Source organism: Apteryx rowi, unplaced genomic scaffold, assembly GCF_003343035.1.
Source record: "Apteryx rowi isolate R43461 unplaced genomic scaffold, aptRow1 scaffold_10, whole genome shotgun sequence".
NCBI classification, from domain to species: Eukaryota; Metazoa; Chordata; class Aves; order Apterygiformes; family Apterygidae; genus Apteryx; species Apteryx rowi.
Window position 1 is genome coordinate 921,752 of NW_020447197.1, and position 26,328 is coordinate 948,079.

General features: G+C 39.3%; 1 protein-coding gene and 1 pseudogene across 3 annotated transcripts; both read right to left on the reverse strand.

The window, feature by feature from the left end:
- Nucleotides 1-159: 159 nt before the first annotated feature.
- On the reverse strand, nt 160-1,669 carry LOC112963559 (annotated as a pseudogene).
- LOC112963594 (tetratricopeptide repeat protein 14-like) lies at nt 1,597-10,948 on the reverse strand. Of its 3 annotated transcripts, none has more exons than XM_026060777.1 (12): nt 10,756-10,948; nt 10,517-10,638; nt 10,051-10,250; nt 9,307-9,391; nt 9,086-9,215; nt 8,300-8,452; nt 7,523-7,594; nt 5,676-5,795; nt 5,472-5,594; nt 4,687-4,804; nt 2,447-2,556; nt 1,597-1,779 (listed from the first exon to the last, which is right to left on the reverse strand). In XM_026060777.1, exons 1-12 carry the CDS (start codon nt 10,917-10,919, stop codon nt 1,671-1,673), a joined length of 1,506 nt encoding a protein of 501 aa, XP_025916562.1. In that variant the 5' UTR covers nt 10,920-10,948; the 3' UTR covers nt 1,597-1,670. The 3 variants fall into 3 exon arrangements, with proteins under 3 accessions (XP_025916562.1, XP_025916573.1, XP_025916578.1); XM_026060793.1 differs by having other exon boundaries at nt 1,695-1,779; nt 2,447-2,539; XM_026060788.1 differs by having other exon boundaries at nt 1,687-2,539.
- Between the last annotated feature and the right edge of the window lie 15,380 nt (nt 10,949-26,328).

Sequence of the window (26,328 nt, forward strand, 5' to 3'; positions counted from 1 at the left end):
TAATACACTTGCCTTCTCACAGACACTGGTGGGTTGAATTCACTTAAATTATAAAGCACTCTGAAGTCTCTCTACAGAAGGTAGTATAAGCAGTATATACAACCAATGCACCAGTTCAGCAGTATCAGTCAAACATACCAGTGACTTTAAAACAAAAACTAAGACACAAAACTAATAAAATTTAATGATCAAATAAGTTATATACATTGATGGCACATCAGCTCCATTCAGTTATCCCCTTTGAATAGCTGGAGGTTAGGTTTAATACAAAAATAGTTAACAGTCAATAGTACCCTAGGAAGAAGAAAAATCACCTGTCGTTAAAGTGCATATTTGATGTGAGTTACACAACTAACTACAGTTTAAGGGCATCAAAGGATTAAGATTTCATCCAGTCACACCAAGAATATTGTACAGGAACATCCCAGGTCAAGAGTACAAGGAACTTTGATTTTAAATAACAACTGATATTTAATATGACATATCCTTGTATGGCAGAAAGAGATGCAATCTCTTTACCTTAAAGAATATTTGCCACACATTCTGCACAACAGAACAGATTCTGCTTTACTATCACTTTTCATATGCATTTCAAGGGCATATTTTTCCTTAACAGATACCTGAAAATAATTCCTTTACCTACATCCAGCATAATAGCATTTTCTTAGGTACTTTACTGGTTCTTCTGCTTACTTCCTTTTTCCCTCTCAAATTCAGCAATTTGGTTGAATATGTTAAGTAAGTTCTGGGGCAGGTTTCTTTTAATGCCACCTTCTGATTGTTCTTTACCATTTAGAGTAGTTTCCTCGTCCACTTCCTTTGCTGTACTAGTCTCCTTCGTCTCCTCGGTCTCCTCATAACTTCTTTCTCTATGTTTATACTCTCTCCTTTCATTTTTATGCTGACTTAATAGATGCCTACCACTATCATAACTTTTATCACTTTCATGTAAACAAGTGCTAGAATATGATTTGTACTTTCCCACTGACTTGCCAGAATAGTCAGACCCTCCTGGAGATGCATAGTACCTGTCCTGACCTGAGCCATATCTTTTAAACTGTTCTCTTTTCCCCTCTACTTCCCTGTCTAATTTCCTAAAATAATGCATCTTAGTTTTATCATCTGATTTATAAAACAAACCTGATGAACTCCTCCTACCAGAGAAAAATCTGTCCGTTTTACCATATTGTTCAATTTTGCTACTACTTGCTTGAGTTCTGGAGCTACTATAAGAATCTCTTGAATCTTCAGACCTACCTCCAAAAGTGTCTTCATCCTCAGCTGAAGTCCTCGATAGAGAACAGTGTCTGTCTTTCTCTCTTACCTCTGTTTTTGGATACACTAAGCTGTCCTGCCTTTCCAGCAGTTTTTCCACTTCAAACCTTTGGTTAAGAAAGGAAGCAGAGGTATCAGCTGGAGGCGAATACCACTCATCTTTCCTAATCTGATCTTTATAATGCAAAGATCTAGATGAGTGCTTTTTGGAGCTGCGGGAAGACTCGGATTTATTCCGATGCTTTTTCTTGCGTTTTTTGTGATCAGAAGAAGAGGAGGAAGAAGAAATTGATACATCTGATGAAGAGTCACTTGAGGACGAGGAGGAGGAAGAGGAGGAGGAGGAGGAGGAGGAAGTTGATCTCTTCCTTTTCTTCTTCAACCTAAAAATGTAATTAACCTATGAAATAATCTTCAGTATCAGGGAAAGATTGTATGTTCAAGGCAAAAGTGTACTCTCCAGAGTTTGGCTGAAATTGGACACGAAAGGAAACTGGGCCTGACCTGTCAAGACACGATTTCAAATACCATTTCTTTATAAAGAGAATTCATATTAAATCCACAGAGCACTTCTATCATAAAAGTAATCTTTCCCAGTTTAATATCCCATTGCACTTCCTAAATATTTTTAGTCAACTTATCTTCCACATATTTTTCTACTAGAGGCTATATACTTTAAAGAACATTGCCCAGGAAAAATGCTGGAGAAGAAACTTACATTTCTACCTCGCTTACTCTTAGACAATCTGTTTGGAAATGAATTGTTCACAGTCTTAACTGCACTTACTGCCATTTCCTCTTTGAAACCATAGGACCTTTTCCATGGTTATGGTAAAGATAATATAATTAGAAATTCAGATTTAGTAGCAGAATTTCGTAAATTCCTGATATTAGAGCTTATTTTTGTCACCAACCTAGGTAAAAAGGATAGGGCCAAGAAAACAGCAGACAATCATTAAATGGTGTTGCTTGAGCATCATGCTTTGGCTATTTAATCTGTGCTTTAACTGTCAGAAAACTCCAGCATTTGCAATGGGTCCTTTATCTTAAGATAACAGTTCTTATACTTACTGGTTTGGGGTGGGTTTGTGGGTTTTCTTTTCTTATTAAAGAAATTAATGCTCTGGCACAATAGGCTCAAGAATCAGAATACTGAATATAACAAGGTTACCTTTTCTCTTCTTTTAAGAGCTTACGCAATTTTTCTGCACTTGTTTCTACTTTCTTTTCTTTCTGTCTCTCTTCTTTTGCAGCTTGCTTCTCCCTCATTTCCAAAGATTTCTTTTTTGAACCCAAACATCAAAAAAAAAAAAAAAATCACATTAAAAGTAAAAATGTTACCACAGGTATTTTTCCCCATGTCCCCAACCCCATTCAAATGTATAATTACACCAAAGATGTTTTACCAGGATTCCCAGATCAAGAATTAATATTGTTCAGGAGTGTGGCATTAGCCGTTGTGATAATCAGGTTTACATTAAGGACCATATTGCAGTTTTTATCCCATTAAAAGATAAATTTGACCAGCCATTGCAGTGGTACCCGTGATCCAGCACACCATGAAGCACGCAGCCCAAAAGGTATAGATGGCAAATGCAAGAAAATCAATGTTAGCAGTATGAAGGGGAGGGGGGAGGGAAGTGAGAGGGAGAGAGAGAGAAAAAAAAAGAGAGAGAGAGGATTTTGAGGGAAAGCATCATTATTGTAGTTTACAAATAAGGCATGGCAGAACCCATTTTGAAGTGTAGTCAAATTGGCCACATTTGAATACAAACCATTTTGTAATAATTTCACAGACCAGTTTGATGCATGGTTTACATAAGAAATCATGTTCCAAAGGTTTGTGGGTGATGAGCAGCACCAGATGTCAGATACAGCAACAACGGTCCAATTCAGAAGAAAATGCATTGGAGAAAAACACATAATCAGTATTACAGGAAAACATTTTTAATTATGTTTTAGCCATTCTTGCACAACAGTTTGAAAGTACTGGAGTGCATATTAAAATACATGTAAGTGCAATAGAGCATCTGATTATCAGATGAATAATCCTTAAAGATACACTATTTAAGTCCTTTAAAGATCACAGACTTCTGTGATCTACAGCCCTAAAGAATAGCTCTATTCAGAGTGAGCAGAAAGTCTGGTTATGGTTTTCAATACTTAGCAACCGTCATAACAGATACAATAAAGGAAATCCTTAATCGCAGATAAGGCTATGCAAAGCAATGAACAACAGTTCCATCGATCGTGTGTTTTAGCTGCTGCAATGACCATTCTACCAGAATAATGCTAAAGAAGAGTAAACTGTATCTCCTACTTGCTGAGAATATTCATCATTTTAACCAAGACTTTGAAACTTCTTTCTAAAGCAGTCATACTTCTTTATATTGCCAAATATGGGTAGTGCTCAAATAGCATACGGTGCTGTATATACGGAGTGTAATTCAGTTTCATTAAGGATTATCATACATCTCCCCTTCCCCCTTCTTTCAGCACAACCTGTGAGCATTATGGCTCCACCAACTAAAGAAGTGTCAATTAAGCCCTGTTAATATCTACCTATGTCTATTTATTTCCTTAAACACAGAAGCATAGAGCAAAACAACCCTGTGCCTCGGTGCTTGAACTTACTCTTTGATCCTCTCTGAAAGACAATACAAGTAAAGGAGATAAATGAAAGAAAAAAGCAACGGGCAACAAAGTTTAGCATAGCGACCCACCAGGGCTCACTTGGGAAATGTGCTGTGTGGAAGTGAAGACATAGTGACAGTCACAAAAGTACAGTTAGTTCAAAAGTACATAGACAAGTGCAAACCCATACACCAGAGAGGAAAATAAGACACTCGAACTTCTTCCAACCCTCCACCTCTCCCACCTGCTATTTTCCTTTAAATCTTAAATACTGATCAGCTATTAATCTTCCCTCTCACATGATCTTCCTGTGAGTTAGTTTTGGCTGATGTTATTGTATCTTTTTCTTATTATTCCAAATTACAACTATCTTGCTGCTGACAGGGCTTGCAATGTTTACTTGGCCTGCCTAAGAGTTTATACTTTGCATGTTTGTATTCACCAAATATTTTAATTCAACATTATTAGTCTTGCTTGTGTGGTGGAGTATTCTCATCCCAGGTTTGGCTGATAGGGTTAATGGCTTTTGTTCTTTCCCTGCTGCCACTGCTGGGCATTTCTTTACTATCCTGTTCAGAACAGTAAAGTCATCAATAGGTACGTTACTTCTGGTAGGTACAGCCATAATGCTTACTATAAAAGATTTACTGCGGAGAGGGGAAGCAGAGAATAAGACTAATAAGGAACTTATTACTCTCCGTTCAAAAGATTTAATATAATTTTTATGGTCATTTATTGTAACTGAGAGAATTAAATGAAGAGAAAGTAAAGAATCACCTGCATGTGCTTACGGAGTTTCGTTAAGGCCTCTTCTGCTTCCTGAAAAGTCTCATCCAAACTTAAGGCTTTTTTATAGTAACTCTCAGCATTTAGTAGTTTGTCCTCCTCTTCCAACCTAACATTCAAATTGTAAGTTTTATATACAGGTAAGCCACAGAATTTATTCTGACTTTTTTTATTATTTTTTGGACTACCTTTCTTACTTGTACTATGACACTGCATCGCTCCAAGACCCAATCTATCATCTTAGCCCACCTCAGTAAAGAAATAAAACAATATTCCCAACACTACATTATCTCCTAATCATCATCAAGCATGTTTAGAATTTCAGTTCCAGTTTCAAAAAATACTGCATCTCTTCTTAACGCAGGTCTCAAAAGAAATCTGTTCCCTGAATATTAGTTAAAAAGTATATTTTTTTGTTACAGTAGTTACCATAAATATTTCAGAAAAGTAACAGAATACAATTTAGTTACAAATACTTTCTAAAAATAATCTCTGTTAATATATTCAAATATTTCACAAAACTGTACATAAGCCTGGTATCCTATAAGTTAAAGCATATCAAGGATTAAATCTCCACTGTTTTGCAAGGATTTTAACTGGGACAGAGGAGAAAGTGTAAGCCAACTGCACAAGCAGTTTTATTTCCAAGGCAGACTTCATTTTTTTGGCAAAAGCCAAGAAGGAAAGATGCCATTCTGTCTCCTAACTAGAACTATATAATAAAAATACTATGAGAAAAATTGCTAACAACTTCATAAAAACAGTTTAACACTTACTGCCCGCCTCTTTCCACAAGTGTCTGACAGAGGTATTTTCTTGCATTTCTGTGGGTGGGACAGTTTTCTAATGCAATTTCAAAATCATCTATGGCTTTGTTTAGACTTCCTTTTGTTGCATACCTACAAGAACAGAAGAGTTACAGAGTCAAACAAAGTTAGTCTTTCGCAAAGCAAAAAACCCAACGAAGCAAGGATACTTACAGAGCTCCACGGGCTACCAAAGCTTCAACATTCTGTGGATCTATTTCCAGGGCCTTGTTGTACTCGTTCATGGCTTCCACGTGGCGCCCAACCTTAAAATAATCAACTCCGGTCTTCACACTGGAGAAGAAAATATTTAGAAAATATTGTGTACAGTTAGCCTAAGCAGATTCCATACCATTAATAACTTAGAAACTATGGTTGTGTGTGCTTAAGCTTAGCTCGTTATATCAATGCCATATTCACATCATTGCACACCAACATACTGTCTTTAATCTGAAAGTTTAAGGCATCTGAGAGCACTTCCTCAGACAGTACTACTACATGACACTTTTTTCATTTGCAGAACGAACATTTAAGCACTTTTGTGCACAGAATTGTATATACGACTATCATGCTAACACTGGAACAGTTTTAATAACATACAGAGCGAAATCCACTATTAGACCAAGGACATGAGATGAGATTGGTAGAGGTATGTACTGAAGCCAGTTCACCTTAAACTGAAATATTTTGGAGGTTTTATATTTCATATTCATTATCTGAATCTTTCTTCTACATTTGCCAAAAGATTAACTTACTGTAAGGCAACTGATACAAGAGGAATATCTAGAGACTTCAATTTTTTATTTAAAAAAAAAAAATCAGATTTAATAACTTGTTAGATACATTACTACTTATAACTCTAGTAACATAACTGATTTACTACATTAAAATTGGTGTCATAGTTGTCATCAGCCTATATTACATCCTACTCTTTTCCCAGCCGGCCATACAAATTTTTCACAGGGAAACTAAATTCTCTCTTTGGGAACTGAGGAAGGATGTGCAGAAGAGAACGATGAGGACACTTTTCAACCTGTATGGATGCGACAGCAGAGGCTGTCGAGATGGGAAAAGACTCATATCTGTTTCCATCCACCGCCCCCAGACCAGCAGCGAAGGGGAAAACTGTTTTCTGGCAACCTTATGCTTCTTCAAACAAGGACAAGTACAAAATGATCATCACATAGCGATTTTCCTCCATTTCCATAGCTACTCCCCTTTTCAAGGCAATAAAAAACATTTCTTGGCTTAAAGACCAAGCTTTTTTCTTACCTTTTTCAGGTAAAAATAATTAAGTTTAATATTAAACATTAGAAAAAAGCCTTTCTATAATTAGCTGAAGTCACAAAGCACTATTGTTTCATGAAAAAAGCTGCTTTGCTAGCACAGAAGTCAGAAATTCTGAGGCCTCACTCCCATTTTTTTGAGCCGGTAGATTCAAAGAGAAGTTTTTTCTACAAACAATTTACATTTTCAGGAAAAAAAAAAAAAAAAGTCTCTCTCACCCCCATCTCCTCCACTCTCTAGCATGCCCAAGTACACTGCTTAGCCTACACGCAACGGCACCTACCCAGAGCTGCTGTTCCAAATGCAGCCACATCAGTATATTTACTTTTCAAAGATAGCAGGTGCAGTTGTTAAATCTACAGTCTGAGGCTTAAATGGCATGGCAAGCAACATTAGATCATTCAATTGCTAACTGTAAAATTGAGAACTGTGCACTTTGTCTCCTCAGTATTGTCACAAATGTGGCTCTCGTGTAATCTATTGGCCAGCATACTGTAAGTATCCTGGAAAGTTCTCTCATTAAACCTGATATGTATTTGCAAGCATATCTGCAAACCTTCTCTATCGTGTATCTACCTGGCAGTTAGGGCTACTTTCAAGCAAGTCTGCCTGGTTACAGCCAGACTGTGTACGTACTGTGGAAAAACTGGTTCAGAATATATTTTATTTTAAGAAATATAACCTGTAACCTCATCTTGGAATAAGTGCTGACAAGAAAATGAAGTATTACGTACCATTTCAAGGCCCAAGATGCAGACTGCCTTTTCCTCAATGCAGGAGCAAAGTCTTCTTCATTGAAATTTTTGCTTTAAGAAAAGAAAGAAAAAAGAGCAAATGAACAAAAACTCAAGTTGTCTTCTAAATCGATAAAACTGAACTTAAAAGCTGTAATGAAATCTAACATAGGCTGCAATATTATTTGTACAATGCCCTCCTGTCCTCCAGTCAGGAATATTCTTTTACATTTCCAAAACAGTTTTTCCTGACCCATTCTAAGGTGCTGAATTGAACTAATACGGTTGCAGTACATTTAACAAGATACCATATTCACACCTGCTTGGGAGCCTAATATTTAAGGGCTCAGATTATCAATAGCTACATAAGTTGAAGCTATATTCCCCAAAACTTCAGATCTATTACTAAAATAAACATTATGAATAAACGTGTGACATAAAACACATTAGAACCTAAGCATCTCACATTTCAATCCAAAGATGTTAACAAGATCTAAGTAATAACTTCCTAAAGTAATCAGTATCAAATGTACTTTGTTGGATAAGGCATCTTGGTTTTCCAAAGTAAAAGAATTTCAAATTTAAACTTCTTACTCTAGAGTAGTTAGCTTTAAATATTTAAGAACATGTAGGTTGCAGTCATGCAAAACAGAATGACTAAGGTTTAAGTATCAGCAGTCTAGGAAGTTGCTGAACACAAACTTCCAATCACAAGCCTATTTCAGTGGATTAGAATAACCTCCACAAAGCTATAGAACCAATGTAAAAATCACTTACATTTGAAGACCTCTCATCAAAGATGGTGGGTTTGATTCACTTAGTCCTAGTTTTTCTGCTAAATATTCAACTACTGATGGATTAGCAAATCCTGGAGAACGATGCAAAACCTCTTCGTATGTCTCTAAAGTATTGGCAACTTCCATGCTTCGCCTTAAAGAAAGCACCGATGCACACAAACACAATCTTATTTTACTGTTGTACATTCAATTTTATGATGCTTCTGTTCAGAGCAAGTACGCATGTACTGATGCTTATTACTAGCAAACAAGCAAATTATGTAATGGTATCTTGTTCCCTTTCACTGTGTAAATTTTCTTACTATTTAGCAAATTTTTCGTCCTACAGCTTAAGAGTTTTTTGGAATTCATTTTAGCACCTATCCTCTAGTGCACATAAAAGTCTTATGAAATTGCAGAGACAGCTGTGAGACAGCCATTTGTTAAGGGTCATTTAGAGTTTAACATTTCAGGCTTCCAAGTCAATAGATTTTTGGCGAGTCTCTCTTAACAGTCTCACAACGACAGATACCTCAAGTTCTAAATTTAGAGGACATAACCTCACTCTGCTTTTTGCTTCTGTTACCTTTTGGGAAAGATTCTAAAAACAAATCACATCCAACATATCCAGAAACACATATGTTAAAGAGATGAACAACGAACAAAGTATGTCACCATCTAACTAAATCACACACAACCCCAAAAAATTTAAAGGACAGTCTGTCAAAGACACTCTTCAGACACACTGAACACACCTAGTAAGTACAGCTGAACAGTAAATTCTTACCTGTAATGTAATGGAAATTCATCAGAGGTAATTACTCCGAGTTTTGTACTAGAAAGATTGGGTGGAAGAGCCGAGATGTAAAGCGATATCGTGAGCTTTTCATGGTAACGATCAACATCCTTGACTGCAGCTATAAAAACAGTGAGAATTAAGACAAAACGGCAGAATTCTCTCAAAAATGAAACAAACAGATTCCTGAAACAATTTCTGTGGCTACTTGCCTCGAATAATGTCTCCAGCCTGATAATAAGATAAAGGATCTCCATGGTTGCTATGGGAAGGCACATCTCTCAACGGACAAAGAGCCTGCAATGAAAAAGAGTAAAACTATAATAAAGATCACAGGTAATTATAAAACCAAATAGGCTGCATTACAAAACTTGCCCTTTTTTCCCCCTCCACTCAGAATTCATCCGCACAACAACCTTTTAACATGCAAAGTCACCTTAAAATACACGCATATACAAGTTTTTAAAAACAGAAGCAGTTATCCCACGGAAGTAAAATATACAGTAACATTGTTGAAGCCAACAGGACTAGCCAATTTCTATCAATCTTTACAGCTAAATGATCCAAAGCATTTCAACAAAATCAAGAGTTTTTTTCTTCCTCCAAGATTAAACTAGAGGAATACCAATTTAATTTTAGTGTACAGCCAACCTCAGATAACAAAAACACAATTAAATTAGCACGGCTTGGTGCAAATCAGAATTTACACATCCATAAATAGATGAACTTTTTGATGCACAGTTAACACATTTTGAGTGGGGGGGGAGGGGAAGAGGGGTGGAAGTACTTGCTGACTCAGCAGAGCATCACATGTTGTCAAATCAGACTATCGCTCCCTGTCCCAGAGCTCAGTTCTACCTTTACCCATGCCATTCCATTAAAAGGCGCAAGATGTAGCCACTCATTAAAAATACTACTGTTCTAGAGTAAAATACTGTTAATCATTGCTGTCTTACAGTGATTTCTAAATCCGAGATCTCCCGTATGACACCACTTCCCAGACAAATCAACACCATGAAAAAGCCAAATTCACGAATAGAAGTAATCTTCCCAATCACAATATCGCCACGTTCGATGTCCCGAAAGAACAGTTCTCTCCTGTCTTCCCTGGGAACCTCCATGAACTGCTCCAGGGGAGGCATAACAGCATAATACTCTGCAACACACGAGACATTCACAGTTAGCTAATGACCGAGCTACCTCCTGAAATTACAGACTACTTCACTGCAGCAAAATATTTTAAAAACTGATTAATTTGTGATAACGAAGTTTACGCACGAACTAGAAAAAGCACAACACCAAAAACTCTGCAACCTTGTTTTTAACAGCACCCAGCTTTTTGCATCCTTATGCTACGTAGTAGACGTCGCACAACTACACTTTTTCACAGGAAGAGCTCGGTTCACCTCTGAGCACGCTTACCTTCATTTTCCTCAATTGTGTCGCAAAGAGGGCCGTTGGGCTTCCAGGCCTGAGCGAAAAGGAGATCCGCCTTCCGCGCAATGAAGCGCTGGATCTCGGTGTCGGTGCTTGTCCTCTCTTTCCTTGGGGAAGAGGAACCCGTCAGAAAGGCCCCGGGCCCCCTCCCGGCGCGCCCGCTCCCCCACACCGCCGCTCCCGCCCCGCTCCCGGCGCGGCCCAGCGGCCCCGCAGCCCCTCACCAGGCGGGCGGCGAGTGCGGGGCCCCGCGGGGCGGCTCGGGGGCGGCGCCCGGCGGCGGCAGCAGCCCTCGGAAGTCGGGGTTGTCGTGCTGCTCGGCGCGGAGCAGCGAGAGCAGCGCGGGGCCGTGGTAGCTCAGCGCCTGCCGCAGCAGCTCTCGGTCCATCGCGCCGCACCGCCGGCAACCGCCGCCACCGCCGCCGGAAGCGGAACCGCCGCCCCGAGCCCCCGCCGCGCATGCGCCGCGCCGACGGGGCGGAGCCGCCGGGAAGGGGCGGGGCCCGGTGGCCCCCGCCGCCCGCAGCGCCCCCTGGGGCGCCGGAGGACGCGCCGCGGCGGCTCGGCGCAGCCTGCGGGCGCGGGGCGCCCTGAGGGGGGCGCGGGGCGCCGGCCGCGGCGCAGGGCTTGGCGACACCTTTTCGGGTCTGCGGTGCTAATATTAAAAAGGGCGTGCAAGCATAACTAAAAATAAACACTGAAACACACACAAAAAAATACAAACCCTGCAGGGTTCTTGTCAGGAACTACTGAAACACTTGCCGGCTCGGGGGAGCTGAGGTGGCCCACCGGCTCTAACGGTCGCTAACGGCTTTCCCGCCGCGGCCGTTGCGGCGGCCGCTTCCCGCGCTGCCGCGGAGCTGCCGCCCGCGCCCGGGAGAGGGTGCTGCGCCATCGCGGGGCCCCTGCCGCCTCCCTGCCCGCAGCGAGCCCGTCCCGGCGGCACGGGCAGAGAGATACACCTATATCGAGACTCAACTTCCAATCTTCAGAAAGAAAAGGCATCGTTTCCTTACTATATCTTGTTCTGGGAAGGCGTAGCAGGGGTACTTACTGCAAAATACATTTTTCTCAATGTTAAGCATATTTGCTTCAGAAGATAGATATATTATTGTTTAGCTGTGAGGAAATACCTCACTCAGAGAGTTGTTGGTTAGTTCTCAATCGGTTCCCAAATGTTTGAACTGTTATAAGACGAATAAATGAAATTGCATTACAGAAACAACTGCTGGGCATAGCTGGGACTTACTATGCAGGTGAACTGCTTTTTTTTTTTCACCTTGAAAGTAAATGCTTGCAATGTTTATAACATTTCTTTTTAAATGTAGCCCTCTGTGAGGCTTCTCATCATAAATTCATATCAGTGAATACAAAGAAGTATGCTGGTGAGAAAAAGTCTGTTTTCCAGAATAGCTATATTGAAACAATGGGAAAACTGAGCAATTATCTCAGGAAAAGATAATGCACTGAGATAGTTGAACAGTTAAAATAAGCCTAGTGCTGGAGTCTGTGGTTCAGTTTACTAAGTTTAGAACCTAAAAAGACACTTAAATCAGGAGGCTCTGCACGCTGATCTCTTCTTCCAGCTAACGGAGAAAGGTGCCTAAAACAGCAGGAATTAATCCAGGCCTGTTGGAGAGATCCCAGTTCTTGAATCCCCAGGAAAAAATTGTCCCTGGCATCACATTCAGTAATTTAAAAAAGAAAAGAAGGAAGAAAACCCACTGCAAACAGCATACTGTCACTTCTACCCTCAATACAGTGTTGAGGAAGAAAAAATAGCAATCCGACTGTCAGCAGATCGGTTACACAAACTCCTCTAGGAAGCAGCATGACTAAGAGGGCAAGGATCATATCAAAGACGCTGGTCTCAGAAGCTCAGCTCAAAGCCAGCAGGCATATCACTTGTCGAACAGACTCGGGGAAGACACTAGAAGGGCACATTTATGTTTTCTTTTAATTGTATGTCCTCCTCTTTTAAGATCATAACAGAAGATAAAGAGGAGACATAACACAATTACAGCTGTCAGCATTTGGATTTAAAGTCTTTCTGATTTGCATAATGCCAGGTGTGTACTTAGATTTCTGATTACTATAGTGGAAAAAAACATGAACACTAGAAGGAAATTTCTAGACATTAAGACTGATTAGGGATGGATCCACATGGACAGGTTAATGCACCTGCACAGATCCAGATGTAGACTGGGAGCCTTTCCTGGATGAATCACTGTGCCAGTGCACTTTCCTGAACCATGCGGTACAATAGCAGACACTGACAGTTTTATTTGAGGGAACAGTATTTTGAGGAAGAGTTAATTTGTGTGGCCTAGCAAATAAAAACAGCAGGCCATAAAAGTTGTTTGAAGCACAAACTCTTCTTATGCAAGCATTTTTCCAGTCCAGTATGCACACACACACAGAAAGTACAAGAAGTAAGACATTATGAGTAAATATTTTAAGTACCTTGTGGCTTCCAGATGAGCCAAACCAGAAAAAAAATGCATGGCTAAAGCTGAACTACCTATAATTATTGACTTCTCTTACAGACATTTCCTTCTGTGAGTAGAAATCAATTGTGTTATAGCAAATTCACTAATTTAAGCATCATGCTAACACACAGATTGTAGCATAGTTGCTCCTGAACATGAGGGTTAATTTGAGATCGAAAGTGATTGTTTCTCCTTGCATGCTGTCACTGCCACTGGACAGGGACATCCGATTTAGAGATAGCATGTGAACAAAAGACAACAGTAAAGAACGAGATTCTAGAAAGCTCTTTGGAACAGAAAACAAAAGTTTAGCTTTCTCCAAGCATTACTTGGCTATACTAAATTTTAACTGGGTCCAACAAATTTTGAAGTTATCTTAATCAAAAATACTAAAATACACCCAAATTACTCCATCTTCAGAAATGGCTTTGCCAAAGCAGGCTATATATGCATGAATTTGTAATTTTCTTTCCTATTTTTCAGCTTTTTATAATGAACTCAGAAGCAAAACATGGTTGCTAAATATGAATCGTTCATGCTTTGCCCCGCTTCACTCAGGGCACACACAAGCCTTTGCTATCCTTGTCTCTCTCGGGATACTGCCCAGATATCCTCTGTGCTCTTAAAAATCTCCCTGTATGTTTTCAATGGTGTATTTTTTGTGTTTCAAGCTTCGCTTGTTTGCCTCCCGTTACCCAATAGGAAATATTTTAGATAGAAGGATACGGCAGCCACCACAGTTCAAGCAGGGATAATACTAAATAGGACAGTATGGAGTAAACCCATATATAAAACCCTGTAATTCACAGGTTACATACTAAAACCTGTAAGTACATAGGTTAAGAGACTCCAGGGATTCAGGTGGGAGTATGCTGCATATACAGCACTAGGCTGTCATCACTCCTCTATACCATAGACTTCTGGGACTGCGTGGATAAACAGTGACCCGTCCCATATATTATGTATGGAAAGATGGTGTGCAGAAGTCTGCTGCTTCTTGAGGAAAAACTGATGAAAATGAACTTATCACACTACTCGAAGAGGAACATTCCAGGTCCATTGATACCAGACATGTCCGAATGAGTATGATGCAAGTTTTGTGAGAGTTCAGGTCAATACATGTTATAAGGCAGCTCCCAAGATCCATCATGTACCCTGTCACTCTCCCAGTACCAAGCTTTATGAATTTACACCAAGCTAGCTTTGAACCCAGAGTCTCACTTACCATAAATTCCTCATGGTCCCAGAACATCACTGACAGTGACAGGGCCCCTGAACAACCCCAAACCTGACAGCTATGACAAGGTTTTAAAGTAGATATGTGAAGTACTAAGTAGATTTTTCATCAAACTCCAGTAAGCACAGCTTGAATGCAACAAGGTCAAGCTGCTTTTCGAATGTTCCCAGGTATCCAGTACCAGTGGTAAAGCTTACAAGAAAATCGCACAGGGGAAAGGATTTTATGTCAAGAGTCACATTTTATCACTGACAAAAAGATTAGATCCTCCAACACCATGCTTGTCAAAGGAGTATTTCTGCAAAGTTTGGACATATTTGAGACAGTTTGGACTTTTAAGTTTTAGCTCAGTGCAAATGGGAGCAAAATGTTCAAGTATGTTTTTTGGGCAAAGAAAGATGAAACTAATGGTATTACTGAGAATTAACATAAAGAGCTATATTTGTAGCTGTTTGTCAGGGTTGTTTTAGCAAACTGCCAAAAGCAGTCCTACTGCCCAGTTTTCTTGACAATTTATAAAACAGCAAAGGGATTGTTCAGAGATGACGTGATATCCAAGATACTGTTTTAGTTCAAGAGCGATGAGAAGAAGTTCAGGGCAAAATGACTGGTAGCCAGTTAGTAGCCCTACTTTGAGGAAAACAGTACATTTGCAAACAAAATCACCAAATATGAAGAATGTGTGAAAACAACACAAACTCAGAATGACAACACAGGCCGTGTCCATTCAAGCACTTCCCCTTTTAATAAGTTCATCATAAAGCCAACTTTGGCATGGTCTGTAAGAGAGATTAAGGGTTAAGTGACATGTAGACTTACCTGGAGATATTTTGAGAACGTCATGGACCTTTGTACTTCACAGATTTCTGGAAATGCATAGACAGAGAATACTTTGTCCCATGTAATAAATAAGCAAAGATGGACTGTGGAAACTGCCCTGAATCAACAATTAGACACTGCTGGAGCACAACAGAAGTAACAGTTAAGAAATGTCAGCCAAGAACCCCCCGGGACTTTCAGTGATTTCTGTCAAACTCTGCTGGCAGAGGCACTGCTGAGCCTTTGTGTGGCTTTAGGGATAACTGCTTGTGCACCTGGCGCAGCATTTTGGGCCAGCAGATCAGTGAGAAGAGTTTGAAGGTTTCAGGTGAGACTTAAAATATTACTGAAGGAAACATTGGCACTGACATTTTGTATTCTACTTGTGAAAAAACGGGCTGTAGCGAATGAAGGTTTGCTTACTTTGACAAGGACACCAGTCACACAACTCAGTGATAACTATGACACAGACTATATGTATACGCCCACCTATACGCAATGCAGTATATCTAGAAAGACTGCCTATAGAGGAAATACCTATGATACATGAGGGACTCGGTGGAAGGTATGCTGAACAGACAGGTTTGGGGGTTTTCTAGGGACGTTCAGCCTCTCACACTCCATAGGCCGATAGCATCGACTGCTTTATAGTGGGGGACAGTCATCACGGTTTCTGAGTTTTAGAGTCAACCATCACACAGCTTCCAAGACAGCAAGCAGAGTAGACATCACTTACAACCCCAAATTATATTTACAGTGTACAGCAAAATGTAGTAACAATATTGAATCTCAAGTCTGCAAAAATTTAAAATTTTAAATTTAAGCCTACGACCAATCTCAATTTATTAAGTCTTCTCATCCTTAGTAGAAAAATACTAATGCTTTCATTGTAAAGTTTTCTCTCCAGCAATTCTCATCTTTCTAAATTGTTATGTGACATATATGAACTTTCCAAAGAGATTCAAAGAAGTCATTAAAGTATTTTGAAGATTTAATCCTGTTGGAGTTCTTCTGTTTCTGGTAAGAACAACCTCTTTCTTTTTCTATCTCACAGTCACTTGTTCCAACTTTTGTAGCATGTATAATAAATACTCACTGAAGAGCAATTAACAAATAACTATTGGAAGTTATCTCATTAATTGCTCTCAATGAACCAGAGATTGCCATGAACTAATTAGCAGCCTCTTGTTTTTTTTAAATTTTGTCACTAGTTACCTTAAATATAAAAAGCGAAAATTGTTTTAATTAACTCATGAAGAGTTAAACTGTTGTCAACTTCAGATTAATTATCTTCACATTAGCTCCCTTTTAATGTACCAGCATACGTTTATTAAATAAAATGTATCAAAAATTGAATTTTGGCCTAAGCAGATGAAATTCCTATTAAAGTTGATAAGCTGATTTGATCCGGTATGATGTTCAAGCAATTATTATTTCCAATAAGAACTGGCTTAAAATACAGTGATTAACAAATCCTTTTGCAAATGGAAAGGGAAGTTAATTCCAGTATTATCTGCATGGCATAATGCTAGTAACTAAAGTCCATGAACAGTAACCCTCAGAGGTAGTGAAGACGTTCATTGGTCTCCTGACAGAAAACACTCAGTAATTCATTCAGCAAACAAAAGCAGAGACCAAAGACACAATATGGAACAGTGAAATACCAAACTGATTTCTGTGTATGGTATTTGTTTGTTTAAACACTCAGTGAATTACTCACAGCGTCAAATCTAGACAGCTGGACTGCTTTGCAAGTAAATTAATAAGTCATGAAAGAATGTAAATCTGCTCTGAATTTTATTCTGAGTGTATCAGGTGTTTGTTGTTCACAAATATTTCTTAACATTAACATGAATTAGGTTATGTCAATAGAGGTTTCCATTTTGTATCATAAAACTTTTTTAATACCAGGCAACACAGATGTGTTCCTGGTGTTCCAGTCTGCCTTTTGGCTCAGGGAACTACCACTGATTTTAATGGAAAGTTTAGTGCCTCTTTGATGGATTTTGGATGAAGTCTTTGAGGACTCCAATTGACTTCAGCAGATTTCAGGTCAAGCAAGAAAATCAGAAATCAGCCGTTAAACTTTCTGTGCCTGCACTGCTGTCTACAATTAGGAAAACGTTAATCACAACATATCAGTGTTCAAGTATCGAAGTCCAGACACTGTTTGGCTGGTGCTGTTGAAATGTAAATAATATATATCTGTTGATGTTCCCTAGATTCTTGTTTTAATAAGGCTGTTGAACTCAAATACACAATCGCAGAGAACAGAACATATTAAATAGCTGTGAAACAAATGAAAATGTACTACTCAATCTAAAGCAGAAACAAGGAAAAAGCAGGTAGCTTGAAATGTGAAAAAATAATACATCTGTGAAAGAACGATGTGTATGTGTGCAGATAACAAGCACTGACAGAGTAACTCAGCAGAGTAAGCAAGTAAGTCAGAATAAGCAAGAAACGCATGTCAAAAGTGAAGTAAGAGTTGAGTTTCTGTTTTTTTTTTAATACAATCTCTAATATTTCATCACTGATCAAATACAGAGACAAAATTGCAAATGCAAACTATGCATTCCATTCATCTTTATTTTCTCCTGCTTGTAATATATGCTATGAAACTGTTACCATAAAGGTATTTGCCATGAAAACTCACAGACTGGTACCTAACAAGATTTCCAGAAACATGTAAGTAGGTTAGGTGTGTAAATACCTTTGAAAATTCTGCCTAAGAAAAGATGATAATTAGTGCCACAAATCAAGTTCTTACATATGCAAATGTCAGTGTTTGCTGTCACAACTAATTACAGATGTAACTCTGTGCTGAGTTGACTGTGAGTGCTGAATAAACATACAAATTTAAAACACTAGTGTTTAAAACTCCCCTCTTGTAATTGTGTGTAATCCTCCTAAAACTGACAAGTATAAACACAGGGGACTGTGTGTTCATGTGTAGGAGAATATTAAGTGGGAGAAAGAAATCCACATTTTTTCATCTGTACATAATGTCACACATACTCTCTGTAAAAAGCCATCGACAAAATCCTGACAAGCACAAATTTAGTCTGGTTCTAATTTGTACTGTCATTGACACCAGGAGTTAATCAAAGCTCCAAAACAATGTTTTCCTAAGTTAAAAAGTTAGAAGGAAATAATGTATCACTTTCAAAAAATGCTGTAAGACTTAGCTTATGCTAGATAGCACACACACACTCCCAAATATAAACAGAAGGTCAATGATCCAGGAGGGAGGCTCATCCCGAAAAGTAACACTTGCAGCAAACGTGGCTGAACTGTCTTGTTGGCTCCCACTGCCAAAATATGCCTGTGAGAAATTTAAGGGACACTTAGGGAAATAAATTACTGTCAGGTATCCTTAAATGTAGTGTTTCATCATATTTTATGTTTCACTTCTCTAACTTGATTTTTAATTTCATTTTGCAAATTTTAATCCTTTATTTCTCTAAAATAAAATGGAATAATTCTGCTTGGTGTTGGGAGTGATCGCAAAGTTCATCTGAAAAGTATAAGGTATGCTTTTTCTTTGAAAGCAATGAATTCAAATAAAGAATGGAGGAATTAAAATATAACAAGAGGGCTATAATGAGTAGAAGTCTAAAACGTTGTAATTGCAAACCCTGAGCAATCGTTGCTACCTAAGATCTGCCATAATGCTATGTATTCTACTTTAGAAATTGCAGCTTACACAGTTGGGAGACTAAGTAGTCATTCGGTCTCTTTAACAGCTATGTCAGAAGCCACAAAGAGCAGGAGAAAACTGTAGCTTGGATAGTGTGATACACATTTTTTTTTTTTTTTACAGGGAAAACATATTATTGCTTTCCTGCTTTAAAATAATGATTACAGGAAGAAATATATTGTAAAGTAAGATAAGAGTACAAGAGCTCTTCAGCTTCACTGATACCAGAATGGCAATTCAGACACTTTGTGCATTATGCTTTCAAAATTTAGTTGGAAAAAAGGAAAGCCATTACAGGAAACAATCTGTAGACTCCTTAACTAGAAAAACATACTGCATAAATAGTTTACATTTTCAGTGAGGAGCATCCTTTGGTGCATCAAGCTGTCATGCAGCTTAGCAGCATGACACATCTTGGTGATTAAATGCCAGCTCCCTGGCAAAACCCAAAAACAAAACAAATTAATTTTTCAGTGGCAAAAGCCACTGTTCTCTTATGTTGTACAGTGGCTCTCACAGCTGAAAAGATGCAGCAGCAGGATGGCAGGAATTAAACTCTATCAGCAGGTGAACTGTGGTTTGAACATACCACTTCATGGTCTATCTGTCTCCTTTCAGTCTCACTTGGCTGTTTGGGAAAAATATGCCATCATTTGGAAATCTGGCTTTTTTTCACAACATGCTAACAACTCAGTAATACAAAAAAACCCAATATTTGTAAATGTCATATCAGGGTAAAATAGCACTGTCTCTTCCTCTGGATAATTATCTTAGACTCAGACTGGCAACCAGATAAAACTAATGGACATAAAGGCTGCAAGAAACAGCAAAAATGGGCTGGGAGAATGAAAAAGAAGTAAAGAGCACACACAAAAAAAAGAATTTTCAAGTGAAAGCCTATAAAGTTGGAACATTTTATTCTATCCAGCTGGAATCTCTTCTTTCCTCCCAGAAAACAGACTGGCCCAGTGTTATGGGTATGAATGTAAGACAGATTCCATTAACTGTTACAGGAATCATTCTCCTGCTGACAAAACATTGAGATGTCCACCACACAAGCTTTTTTTTTTTTCTTTTTAACTCTTTTTAACAAATATTCAGTGAAAAATGTTAATATTTCATTCATAAAAATAAATACAAAAACTAAACCCCCAAATAACCTATTTTGGTTGATGACAAGATAAAATCTTACAGACAATATTTTGTGAGCTTGGGTGAGAAATTTTTAATATCACACACTTTCCATACAAAATAATTTTGTCAAGAATCCAATTTGCTGTTGGTAAAAGCTCTGTCAGAAGAAGTTGTACCAGACCAAATGATGTCCTTTTGAATTAAGTGAGAAACATTCCCATAATAAAATGGAACTGAATTCAGGTGTTAAATTTCCTCCTCTGTCACAGTGGGATAATAATGTTTACATATGTCAAAAATACTTAATTAGATAATTGTTTGAGCTAGTAATTAGCTTAAGATGTGCTACATAAAGTATTTTAACAATATCTCAGCCAGAAAATTTTGCATGGTGCTTTGCTGAAAGCAATGCCTGTTGGAATATTTTATATACTGTTAGAAACTGATTTGAATAATCTTGTATTTGAAAAGGTAAAACCAGCCTCTATACAGTAATTTTTTTAAGTGGTTCTTACATGTGTGCGCACATATGTGTCTGTATTTGTCTGCAGAGCCATGTCTATATGAAGAAGAGATTAAGTCCCGGTATAGCTCTACTAATCACTACCTGAAATACTATAAATTCTCTAAGTCCTAACGGAGAGATGCTATTATTTTGTAAGCTTTCTAATAGGTGATTTCCTACATATTTATATTTTCAGTGTTCCCTATGGCCCACAAGCCATTTACTCCTGGCTTTGGGAAAATAATATTTGCTGCTCCTGTGTAATACGTTGGACCTTAGAAAGCAATTATTATGGAAGTCCACATATTCTATTTTGAACCTCCCCCAAAAGCTCAGTTAATTCAGTTACCCAGCTATAGGAAATCAATAAGGTGACAAACTGTCAGGGAGCAGCAAGGGCCGCCTGCACGGCGAGGGCAGGTGAGCCGGGCGGGAGCAGTGACCTGCCCCCAAGGAGCTGGGACGCGGAGCGGCAGGCCGGGGGGAGCACCGGGGCCGAGGGCAGCGGTCAGGGTCAGACGCAGCCCAGCGGTCACCAGCGAGGCGGCAGTGCCAAGGCAGGTCTGAGGCCGAGCCGGGAAGCCCAGCCAGCAGGGCAGGGCCAGAGTTGCAGAGGCGCGAGACTGGGCGCAGATGTACCGGCGACGCAGCTGCGATGCAGCACAGATGGGGCCGGCGGTAACGCCTCCATTTAAAAGCAGCTCCCGAGGGCAAGGAGAGGCCTGCCCTCGCTTCTAGCTTGCTTCCAACACCTCTTACCAGTGAAGATGCTGACCTTGGGCTCGGCCCGCCAAGCCGCTTAACTTAGCCAATGAAACTCCAGAGCCCTGACTCAGATGGACTCGGATTTTGCCCTTTGACCAATGGAAAAGCAATTGTAGCGTATCGTACGGGTCCATTTCATCAGACAGGTGCCTTCAATGTGACTCACCAGGCAGTTGGAAAAGCAGAATTAGCTGTATTTCTTGAGCAGTTCACACTTTCTTACGCCTTAGCTTGTTCAGTATTACCAGTCCCAACAGTATAGTGCCATCTGGAAAGTCAGCTTAGGCTCACTCCAGATAGTACAAAACAGTATTTTTGCGGGGGTGACTTAGTAGTGTTTTCCCACCTTTGTTTTCTTTACACTGTTTGCAGCTCCAAATGGGTCACATTCAGGGGCTGACCGTGAAAAACTCTCTCCGTAGATCAAAGAAAGCTTCTGGGAGTTGAGGAGAGGAGCTGTAGTCACCTGGGGGGTTGATGAAATGCACACACTGACGCTTGACAGGATAGCGATTATTCCGTAGTTTAATAATAACATGTTAATCATCTTAGAGTCATTATTTGCTCCCGGCACACACTGTACTCCCATACTGACATAAAAAAATCCTCAAACAAACAGAGGACATTTCTATAGGGCAAAACACACTTGAAAACGAAAAGGATCTTGTCAGTGAAAAAGGTCTCGTCACCTGTCCTAGAACACCAAAACAACAGAAAGGTCTTGTAGTTTTGTGCTGCTTCTTGCTAGTCACCCCAAATACTTTGGGAGATAATTGCATAGAATTTTATTTCCTTTATTTAATAATAATGTGAATATAAAGGTAATAATTTGGTCTTGGCATCATATGAAGAGACTGTGGTAGTGTCAGCAAAAACTTCCCCAACAGCAATATCTTACCTGATTCAAAGGTTACTGTGGGAAATTGGACTCTGTGATTCATCTTTAAGTGACACTCCTAACTGTGATTTCCAACAGCGTTGTCAACGCCAGTTCCAGTAGCAGCTTTTAGCATTTTTTATCTGGACCACTTGTGAGACAGATAATAGCTTGAAGTCACTAACTACTTTCATATATATCACCAAACAGTCCAGAGGCTTTTAATTTTACCTGTTTAAACTACAGGTGAGAAATGAGTTATTCAGGAGCTTGTAATGGACAGTAAGTGTTTGATTCGTGAGTTCTCTGCCTGTGAATATTCCTTTAAAATGCATCTGAACTGGATGGACCCATCTAGCTGGTGGGCAGACTGCTCCTTCCATGGAAGCACAACTGAGACCATTTGGCAGAGGTGCTTTCACTGGCACAGTAAGGCAAAAGAAGATGGAAAAAACACAGCAAGCAGCTTTGCCTGCAGCCCAAGCAAAGACAGTGCGACATGCTGTGCTGACATAGAGAAACTTCCAAAGGACCAGGCACAGGAAGACACTGAGTGGTCAAAAGGTAAATCTGGAAGGAAGGACCTGCTCTGCAAATTCACAAACAGCAAGGACAGGTTATTTTTTAAATTTGTGGTCTCTTTAGAGATTGTTCTAGTTAAAGAAGTTAATTGCTTTAGTTTATATTCCTATAAAACCTGACTTCTGAGTTTAAAAGCCTTTTGGGGGGTACTCAGTCTATGGAGATCTATACAGACTCATCTTAGAGGTCTGGCTGGTCCAGGGTCCGGTCATGGGTCATTTGTTTGGAGTTCACCATACCCTAGCCAAGGCACTTCTAACAGCTGGCCCAGTCCCTCCTATCACTTTATATGGCACATACAACGTGCGCTGAAGTTAGTGGGAGTTTGTGAGAAGGTCATGTCCTCATGCTACTATAAACAAATTACTCACTGAAATATATTTAACTGAGACTTCGTCCAATTTCTAAGTTTTCAAACAATTAGGTTTAAATAGTTTCCTGGGAGAACTGTCTAGTTCACTTCTGTATGAAACTTTTTGTCTCAGTGTTCACTACTGGCTCTTCTGCCTCGCAACAGCCTAAATAGTTCCTCTTCCTTTTTGCTGCTTATCCCATTTGCAGATAGTTGGTAAGTTTTTCAGCTCTCAGCGACTTAACCCTCCTTTGACCAAGCTATAAATATTTATCCATTTCAATCATCCCTCTTTTGTCTGTTCAAAAAACCCTCAATAGTTATTTCTGCTCTACACTGAATGACCTTCAATTTGTTTGTTGTCATGAGCTACCTAGAAGTGAATGTGTTCTTCCACCACCGGCACATCAGAGCTGTATGGAGAACAATGACCTCCCTATTCCTGCGGCAGGAACACAGGCAGGCAAACAATTTCCCAGTCCTTCACATTACTGCTTTCACAGTTAATGTATACATCCTGAATTACTTTTCCTGAGATGGATTAGCTGGCATTTTTCCAGGTTGAATCCAATGTTTGTTGCATTTCATCAAGTTTTTAAAATCTCCGAGAAACAGACTATTTTTGTTCCTTTCTATCCTTTTTTCCCCCTCTAACTCATCCAGAGCACATCCAAAGAATAATCAGGGAGTTTCATAACATATGAGTTACATCCTTTTCTAGATTATTAGTGAATTTATTTTCCCAGGATCTACCACTGTTCTCTGTTATACAATTAGTCATATTATTCTAACTCAGCATTTGCCCATTTATCAGACTGCATATAGACTTTACTCTTTACTAATCAGTAGCTTTAGGAAATAAACAATTGTTTGGCTTACATTAAAAAGTATAACATTAATTGAATCAAATTGCAAGGATGGAGACAACTGCAATTTTGATGTATGTATGCACAGATATATTTATGAAGATGACTATCATTCACTGCAGAGATTGAAGTTTTGTATTTCATACTCAAAATTATTTCAATCAGTTTCTAGTAAAATATTAGATACTGCAGCAACTGCTGCCTGCAGCAATAGCTCAGGCAAGCTTGAAGCCTGGAATATTGTAATAATACATTACAAAACAATAGTGTAAACTGCCCTGGATGGTGAACTGAAGTCACCAAGAACTTTCTGCAAATGTCTAGTAATAGAGTTAGTCTTAGTAGTCATAGAATTATGCCTGTTTAATACCTATACACAAAATAAGCTTGAAAGCCTATGTGATAGAGTTATTCTTAGATCAGTTGTCTGTTGACAAGAAATTTTTTCCTTCTGCATTCCAGCCAGTGCCAGTGAGGTGGCACGGAGCTTTTGGAAGCATAGCCACCTGCATCATTCTGGTCTTAGACTAAGTCCTTCTTCTGGTGCAGACAAACAAGACTTAATATAGCAAAAAGCCACTGTTCAGGGCTTACAGCACTTGCTATCAACATCTGGTTATTGCTATTTAACTAGAGCTCAAATTCTTTTCTTATATGTCTCATGTATGTTTTCTCAAGCTTGTCCTCACAGAAGGCCATGGAATAGAACGAGTTCGTCGTTTTTGTGACCTTTGTATAATCCTATTGATTTACCCTGTATTCAACCCAGCTAATTTCAATTTACCCCATTATGATTTGTTTTGCTCACGGTTAATAAACCTATGCTAACTATTTTAGTTCCAGCTATTACTTGTTTGTGCCAAACCATGAAAATGGAAGGAAAATGGTGAGAACCTGTGCTGTGCCTCTAAGAGATGCAGCACAGAAATCCCAGCCCATGGCATAGCAAGCCCTGATAGCTTAAACAGAGCTGGAGGCAGCTCCACTGTTGCTGGAGGACTGCGTAGCTGCACCTGACCACTCCAGGTGATACCAATGCGTAAGTGCTGTAGCTCAATCTCCTTGGGAACATCTGCCTTTTTTTATGGGTCAATAGTGGATTCATCTTAAGTTTGATGATCTCTCTGGGCTGTGACTCAACTCAGAATCTACATATCAATATATATATAGTCTGATCTATGATATGTCTCTCAACTTCAATATGTCCTTTAAACAAAAATCTTGCAGGCAGCTTTCTGTGGTCATAAGAGCACCACATGGAGAACCCATGACCACTGCTCACCGGGACCGGGATTGGGACATTCAGACAGGGCATACAGTGCTCAGGTCTTGACAGCAATGTAGCTGTGGTGCCACATCCGAGGTAACAAAAACAGCTTCACAGGCAGATTTGTTAGTTCACGTACACTGCGCTGAGGAAGCTACACTGCTCTAAGGTTCATTGCGTGGTGTGGATGTGTCCTCCACAATGCCTGGGCATGGGCAATTCTCTCCTAGGTGGCACCCTCTTCTGCTATTGTACCTCTTTCAGGCAGCTGCAACAAGAGAACCCACAAATTTCATCTCATACAAGACAAAAGAGATCAAGAAAGAGCAGGATATTATCACAATATAATCATAAGTCTCTGGGCCAAGCGTATGTTTAAGTGATTTGTTGAACAGGGATGTATTGTTACTTACAGGCCTCTGCACACTTTTGTGACCTTCCCCTGAACATATTTTGCAACGTTATGTGACCTGAAAAGCTGTGTGCTGAAAGCTCTTCTTAAAACTATGTTACTCTCCACAAGTTTCCCCATAATAATGATATACAAAGGTCAGAATTTCATGAGAGCAAACACTATTGAAGTCACAACACTTATGGCAGTAGTAAATTTAGCCCAAATGTATTGTGTCCATGTATGTACTTTTCAAAACATTTGCAGGAAACTGTACCAATGCCTAATGATATATAATTCAGTATTCCTTTCTGAATGTTTCCTCTAAAATCCAGTTCCAGTGGATATCTGTACCATCTATAACTTTAAGATTCTGCTAGCAGTTATTTCAGCTCGCGTCTGAATTTGAGACCTGTGGCTTAGGGCAAAAGAACCATATTAGAAAAGATAATCTCAAAAGTATGGTCGTAGATGGCAAAGTAGAGCTGAGATTTATCACACTGTAGCTTCCATTTTACCCCTATTTCACCTAGGGCAAACATGTTTCCAAGAAAAACAAATACATAACTATACATCCCGAAGCAATATTATTTTAAATAGATTTGTAGCAAAGAGAAAACACAATATATAATTGCTGACTGACTCAAAAATAGCTTCAACTACAAATAATAAGAAACAGGTTTGAGCAGGGCAAAAGCGCCTGGAGATTTCACCAGGCAGCAGATCAGACGGCTGAACTCTTGACAGACTCCGCAGCTTTCCTTTGCCTGCTGTTTTCTGGAACAGCAGATTTGGGAGCCATTTGTGAGTCAC

Bases quoted from the DNA above. Each gene is read 5' to 3' on its own strand.
- LOC112963594 (XM_026060777.1), bottom strand. From the start codon at position 10,919: ATGGACCGAGAGCTGCTGCGGCAGGCGCTGAGCTACCACGGCCCCGCG. The intron at 7,595-8,299 runs GTAAGTGATTTT...CTTTTCTTAAAG, and splicing joins TTGATGAGAGGTCTTCAAAT to CAAAAATTTCAATGAAGAAG. The intron at 5,595-5,675 runs GTAAGTATCCTT...CTGTTCTTGTAG, and splicing joins TTGGTAGCCCGTGGAGCTCT to GTATGCAACAAAAGGAAGTC.